At 35.6% G+C, this 6,964-nt stretch overlaps 1 protein-coding gene across 1 annotated transcript; it reads right to left on the bottom strand.

Moving 5' to 3' along the window:
- LOC106326757 (BEL1-like homeodomain protein 9) lies at window positions 1-3,625 on the bottom strand. The gene is made up of 4 exons (XM_013764676.1): window positions 2,735-3,625; window positions 1,660-2,054; window positions 1,173-1,233; window positions 1-756 (listed from the first exon to the last, which is right to left on the bottom strand). The coding sequence occupies exons 1-4, from the start codon at window positions 3,449-3,451 to the stop codon at window positions 172-174; spliced, it is 1,758 nt and encodes a 585-aa protein (XP_013620130.1). The 5' UTR covers window positions 3,452-3,625; the 3' UTR covers window positions 1-171.
- Window positions 3,626-6,964: the final 3,339 nt, after the last annotated feature.

Genomic DNA, 6,964 nt, shown 5'->3' with positions numbered 1-6,964 from the left:
GAATTTCATTTCTATGGAATTAAGTTTCAATTCTGTTTCATTCCTTAAAGATTCGACAAAAGAAAAGAAAATAAAAACATTCTAATATACACATCACATGCATTACCATTTCCCTTATCTCAAATACATTGTCAAACGTCGAGCATATTTTTCCTTCCGACACAAATGATATCATCCTACAAAATCATGTAGAAACTGATGATTACTACCTCCAATAAAATCTCTCCCAAACGGACGATCTTGCCCTTCATACCCACCACCGCCGCCACCGTAAGACTGCCCTCCAGCACCGCCACCACTACTGCCACCGTCAAGTCCAAACCTCTGAGCAGTTGTCATTGGGAAAGGCTCCGGCAACCCGATCTGATGATGAAGCCCCAACGTCAACGACACTCCTCCATTTGTGCTAGTATTCATCCCCGTGACATTCGATGACGCAATACCGTAGGAGAAGCTAACCGCGCCGCCGCCTCCAATATTCCCACTGTTTCCAGCGTTCATAAAGTGGTTGTTATTGGTGTTGGTGGTGGCGTGAACGTCATCGTTTCGCACCCGTCTAGCGGGAGAAGAGTTGTTGTTAGCTCTTTGTTGAGCCGTTGAGGAAGAAGGGTTGTTGTTGTTATCAGGGAAGACGGTGGGGGTGTCTCTCCAAGAAGAGGAAGAAGATTTCTGAGATTGTCGAGTCTCCAGCATATGAATCTCTTCCACCATCGGTTTCCAAACCCTAACTCGCGCGTTTATGAACCAATTCGACACCTGAAAATAACAAAGTTAATTATCCACCACTAAAGTTCCTAAATAGCCATTTTCAATAACCTAAGGATCATTCCTAGAAAGTTGACTAAATAGAGTAGTTGAATGTCATGATACACCAGCCGATTGATTTCTTCAAATGTTTAACCACATGGTTTTATAGAATTTTAGAAATCTAATAATTATCCTGTTTTATTAATGGCGTTCTAGAAATTTTTTAGTTGTATTCAATAATGTAAGATATTTTTGAAAAGTATATACTGCATTATCTAGTAAAACCTAATAAAAATTACTCGCCGGTGGGTGACATAATAAGCTAATTATAGCTATATATGCTCTTAATTATATAGCAAAGAATTTTGCTAAATTGCGAAGAAGAAAGAAAAGAAGAACAAAGCTGATATATCATAAGTGAAAACCTGATTCCTGGAGAGACCTGTCTGTTTAGCCAACATGAGTTTGTCTGTATCAGTTGGATAACTGCAACAAAAGACACACGACTATAATTTAAAATATATTTTTACATTTACACATAATTAGAAAACGACATAACCATGTTTGAGAAACAAACAAGCATTCGACATGTCCCATCTAGAGCATACTTCCAAGTTATAATACACTTCTATACAAACATACACATGCATCTATAGCTATCTGTTCACAAGTATATGCATAATGTGGTTCATGTCTTCCTGACACATGAATATCATATTAAGATATGTATGAAGACAATATAGTTATACGGATATTGGACTTTGCTTATGTCATGTTACAAATGTAACATCGATGAACTGATTGATGGTCTGATAAAATTGACATGGTTAACGCGTAGTATAATTAAACTAAGCCCAACCTCAAATCAACTGCTCTAAAAAACAAATATTTGGCTTAAAAAGGTTTACTTACGGATGCAAGAAATGATCGAAGAGCCAAGCCCTTAGAACGGTGACAGCACGTTCGGGTAGGCCACGGTGTGGTCTCCATACAGGAGCATGGTGATCAGGGAATCCATGTCTTTGACCAGCAGAACACAGGCCTCTACTACTATCACTTCCTCCAAACCCCAAAAAGTCGGTGTTATTCTCAGAGTTCATCACATGGCCACGTTGTTGTTGAATCTTATTATTGGTGCTAAACTGAAGCTGGTCTGTTATAGCATTCTTCAAACATTTGAAATGCTTAGACAATACCTTTAATGTTAAACTCGCATAAGGAGCTGCGTGCCCGAGACCTGCGACGCATTCGAACGAGCCCATCACAGCTTGAAGCTGCTCATAGTACTGCTTATACCTCTTGTAAACCTTGAAAAGGTCACATGGAAATGTTTTTAAGAATCGAACCAATTATGTAATAATTATGTGAAATTATAAACTCCAATGGCTCATACATTATTTCCTCACTCAAAAAGTATGCTATATACCACAGAATAAACTAGTTAAAATCTTCGAGTCCCTAGCTTTAAGATGAAATATCGATCTCGTGCATATATTCCCTTTCATAAAGAAGTTTTCTTTTAACACTTTAAGATTATATCCTTAAGATATGAAGAATCCAATTCACAAATTTAGATCAAGAGCCAGGGAAGCTCAATATAAAGTCACTTCCCACGATAATAATATTATTATTTAGTATAACCTTAAAAATTCTATTAAAAATGAATATATCATCTGTTAACTTGGAATTAATAACATCTTCTATTCATGCAACGTAGGGAACGTTCAATTAAAGTAACACTTCCTCTTAGTATAAGGAATGGAATAAAATATTTAAACGATACAGATTTAAAATGGTTTTGAAGGAGTTTCATTTTCCAAGGAAGATTTTTTTAATAAACATATCATTTATCACATTTGGCGACCAGTTTCAAAGGACACCGACCAAAAACTGTGAACATTTAACACAATAATACACATACAGATTAAAATATTAAGACAGTTGTTTTAAATGATTTTTTCAGATAATAACATAATTAATTATATACCTCGTCTAGCATGGAGATGAGCATTGATTTTTTCTTGCCATTTTCTCCTACGCCGGCGTCAGAAACGCCGCAGAGATTATCAATCGTTGGGTCAAAAAGCAAAGAGGAATCGTCATCTTCGTCGTCGACGATTTGTTCGGTGTAAACCGCGCGACTTACACTACAAAAATCATCAAGAAGCATCTGTGCTGGTTTCAAGAACTTTGATCCTTTCAGAATGGATGCGTAGCCAGTGAACGGCCCGAGAGGACCGGAACTTCTTGAAGCAACGGTGACGGCGGCAGCGGCGGCTTCAGCTGCGGATCTACAGAATCCGGAGTTAACAACGCCGGGAACGACGAGATCGTAAGTAGGTCTAGGGTGAGATGACAAAGAGAGAGATAGAGGCTCGGGTTTGAAGACGAGAACGTCGCCAGAAGAGAGTCCGGCGTTGAAGGAATGATCTCCAGCGACGGCGACTGCGGTGGATGAAGAGGAAGATGGCCCACCGAGAAAACCCATGAAGTTACTGTAGCTAGGGTTATTGTTATTGTTTGAATGGAATCCACCGGCTGCGAGGAAATCAGAGTCGGCGATAGGAAACACGCCGCCGCCGCCGGAGGAAGAAGGAGGAGGAGGAGGGTGGTGAAAGTGGAAGTGGGAATCGAGAGAAGGCATCCGAAGTTTATCTCGTCGGCTATGTTGGAGAACATGGTATGGCTCGTATGCATCGGACATGGCGAAGGATGGCTTCGAGATGCAGGAGGAGAGAGAGAGACAGGTGAGTAACAGTGTAAGAGATAATGGTGACGGGTGAAACGAGAGGTTAAGAGAGAGAGAGGCTTCTTTTGCTTTGTTTCTGAAGCGCGATCAAGTGTGTATATTATTATCCATCATATAATCTACATAGTACTATTATTTATTAGTTCGAAAAAAGAAGAATATCTAAAATATCTAGGCCTTCATAGACCTGTAATGTTTAGTGCGGAAGAAATTGTTCAACATACAGTTTTGGTCAAGGCTCATTATTTGTGGTTATTACCAGCTATAGGTAGAGCTTAATCCACTTAAATGTTGAAGAAGTTTCACGTACGGTTCTGTAGAATTTTACTAGTTATTTACATGATCCCGTGTAGTAGTAGTAAATCTGATTATGCAAGCGATGTATACTCGTGTTAACTTTTGTGGAATTTTTGCAGAGATTTATATAAGCGATGCATTGATGCAGTAGGTTTTGCTTGCAAAAACTATTTGTATCCCCAGTGTCATTATCTTGACAATGAAATTCACATACTTATAAAAAAAAAAAAAATTTATATAAATGATTTAAAGTTATAAACTGAAAAGTCCCGGGTTTGGTGGGAGAGGCTATATGGGAAATCGAGAGAAGGTGACCGGCTGTAATCGGTAGAGAGATTTTTTTGTACAAACTGTTCAGTCTTTCACATACTTACTGACATTTCTACTACTTTTTAAGTCTTCTTGTTGTCGTTTATCTTCTTTTCTTTTGCTGGAATAATTACTTTTTACACCATAAGTTTGAATCATTCTAATCGCTCTAGTAAGCGTGTGGATGGTGTCCCGCAAGCTTAAGACGAGAGCGCAGTCGCAACGACTTTTTCTTAATTAATTTTCAACAAGCGACTTAGGTAAACTACGTTAACATGTTTACTAAAAAAATTAATAAAAATTAGTGCGATTAGCCATGCTTTATCAGTTAAGAAAAGTTTTCATATGACAGTAAAGATTGTATCTGCGTTGTTCGCAGAAACTGTATTTCATACTTTATACTTGACGATTTATTTTATGGTCAGTATTTAATCGCAAAAACTACTGAATACAAAAAACAATAGATAGTCGAAAATAGTTATTATAATTTAGTCCTTCAAGGGAATATCGATTATTATTTACCTGTTTTAAAGTTATTTGTGCGAATTAAAAACCTCGTGCATTATATTTTAGTTTCTGCGAATAACTTAGCAAAAAATATATTCTAAATCTGCCCAAAATGAAACGGAAAAGTAAATTTGACTGTATGGTAATGATAATGTTTGAAATAATCATTAGAGAATTTTTCGTTTGCAAATTGCATGGGAAATAATGCGACGTAAATCATTTGAAAATGTGCTTTGAACATTAAGCAAATGTGACCCTGCTTTCGAACGATAACCAAATGCGTTGTTGCCTGTTACATTTATTTATATATAAAAGTATTTCCTCTTTTGGCTAAGATGGACCACAAAATTGAAAAAAGAACCAAAGCACTCCAATAATGAATCACAGTAAATTAAAGAGCACGTAATTATTAGTTCTTCTCTTCATCTTTATATATTACATCACGGACATATGAAGATTTCCAAGCAATTGTTTTTCAATAATTGTTTTGCTGAAATCAAAATATCGAAAAAAATTCTTAACAAAATTTATAAATAGCCTCTTTATAAATACAATGGGTTTTTGATTGTAGCATACCCATAATAACTAAAATAACTTGCTGTCTAGTAAACCTAAAAACATTTAAAACCTCTATTGTATGAGGGTTTGAAAAGTTATAAGTACTATTATAAGAAACACTAATGGATTGGTTGGTAACATATGGGTTGGTAATGGTCATAATTATATAACATCCCAACTACAAGAACTATTGAAACTTAACTTATGATCATCTTTTGGACAAACCTCTTTATATACTGTATTTTTCTGGGAGGACCCACTGGCGCACTTCACCACTATGGTAAAGGAATCAGTCGAACTCGTAGCGAAGCCTGAAATAACGACACGGTAGTTTAATAATATCACTTTTGTTTGCAACACAGATGAATGCGCAAACCCTTCTTTTTTTTTGACTGAAGGCAAACCCTTTGAGGTGTTTGCAATGTTCTTAATTTCATAAAATGCAGACAAATTTTAGCAGAACAACAAAACACCAAATTTTAGCAGAAAAAAACAACAAAACATTGTCGACAAAATAAATACTAGTATATTATAGCACGTATAAATAATTCGCGAGTAGATGGGAAATGAGTAGATATTAATTCTAAAGACGTACGGAGTTTTGTGAAGAACGAGAAACGCCGTAACATCAACTGACGGCAATCTTGGTGGATTCTCGCTAAGCAAAAGATTTGTGCAGAGAAAATCAAACGTATGTAACTTTTTAAGTTTTATTTATAGAAAGAGAAAAACCCTAGACGACGTCACCTGAGAATCCCAATGGACATTTATCCGAACTTGAGTACTTTGCAGTTGTAATAAGTATACTTTTAATTAACTCCTACTAAATTTTGTACAGTCTCTGTAGATTCACATAAAAATTCCCATCCTCTATATGGATACGACAAATAAGTAATCCATAAAAAAACAATATGTATTCTTATTTTTGGTTATCGTGATATAATATAACTACGCTGCTACTAAAATATCATGAGTTGACTAATTTCTCATTTTCAGTAAAAATATAAAAAGTCGAATTTTTGAAAATAGAAATCATATGTCATGGTACCAATACCATAGTTTGGTACATGGAAAAATAAATCCAACTCAATTCTTAAAGTAAAAATCACATCAATCATTCAACCGCTTTTTTCTTTTAATTTAACTCCATATATATATATATATATAATATACGTATAATTATAGCTATAAAATGAAATTAGGTAGGCTTTATAAATTAGATTAATAAATGGGTCATATCATAAAAATGACAAATCCGCAGCACATGTTGACGACTATATTATGTTATGTTCCATCAAATCCAACTTAGTATCTATCTGAAAACCTAACTGATCTTATCGTTTTTAACATTTTTTTTAAATGGTTGCACTTACAACATCTAAATCCGAACCGATAATATATACTAATTCGGATAAAATTAATGAGGATACATTTTCCCCCTGGGTGTGGTCGATTAGGCTTAAAAATATGAAAGTTATTTGGTTTTATTGTTCTAACAACAATTTTGGACGGACCAGCAATTCAATTTTTGTGCTTCAAAAAATACATGGAAGTAGTTAAGTCATGTCATAATTTTTTAATCCTATCTTAAATAAAAGGCTTCAATGTTTTTTTTTTGGTTCAAAACTTCAATGTTTTTTTTATATTGGGTTTTTTCAAAGAGGATTACAGAATGGGGCCCGTGGGGGTAGTAGTACAGAGAGTCACTGTAATGACGTCACCTGTTAGGTTGCGTGACTCCTGGGCGCTCGTATCTGTAGTACGCTATCTTCCATACTCTTTTTTTTAATCTCTCTC

Source organism: Brassica oleracea, chromosome C2 (assembly GCF_000695525.1).
Source record: "Brassica oleracea var. oleracea cultivar TO1000 chromosome C2, BOL, whole genome shotgun sequence".
NCBI lineage: Eukaryota > Viridiplantae > Streptophyta > Magnoliopsida > Brassicales > Brassicaceae > Brassica > Brassica oleracea.
This window is presented reverse-complemented; position numbering and strand designations above follow the sequence as displayed.

Coding starts and splice junctions, on each gene's coding strand:
- LOC106326757 (XM_013764676.1), bottom strand. CDS start 3,451: ATGTCCGATGCATACGAGCCATACCATGTTCTCCAACATAGCCGACGA. Junction 2,055..2,734: donor TCATCTCCATGCTAGACGAG/GTATATAATTAA, acceptor GACCTTTTCAAG/GTTTACAAGAGGTATAAGCA. Junction 1,234..1,659: donor TTCGATCATTTCTTGCATCC/GTAAGTAAACCT, acceptor CTTTTGTTGCAG/TTATCCAACTGATACAGACA.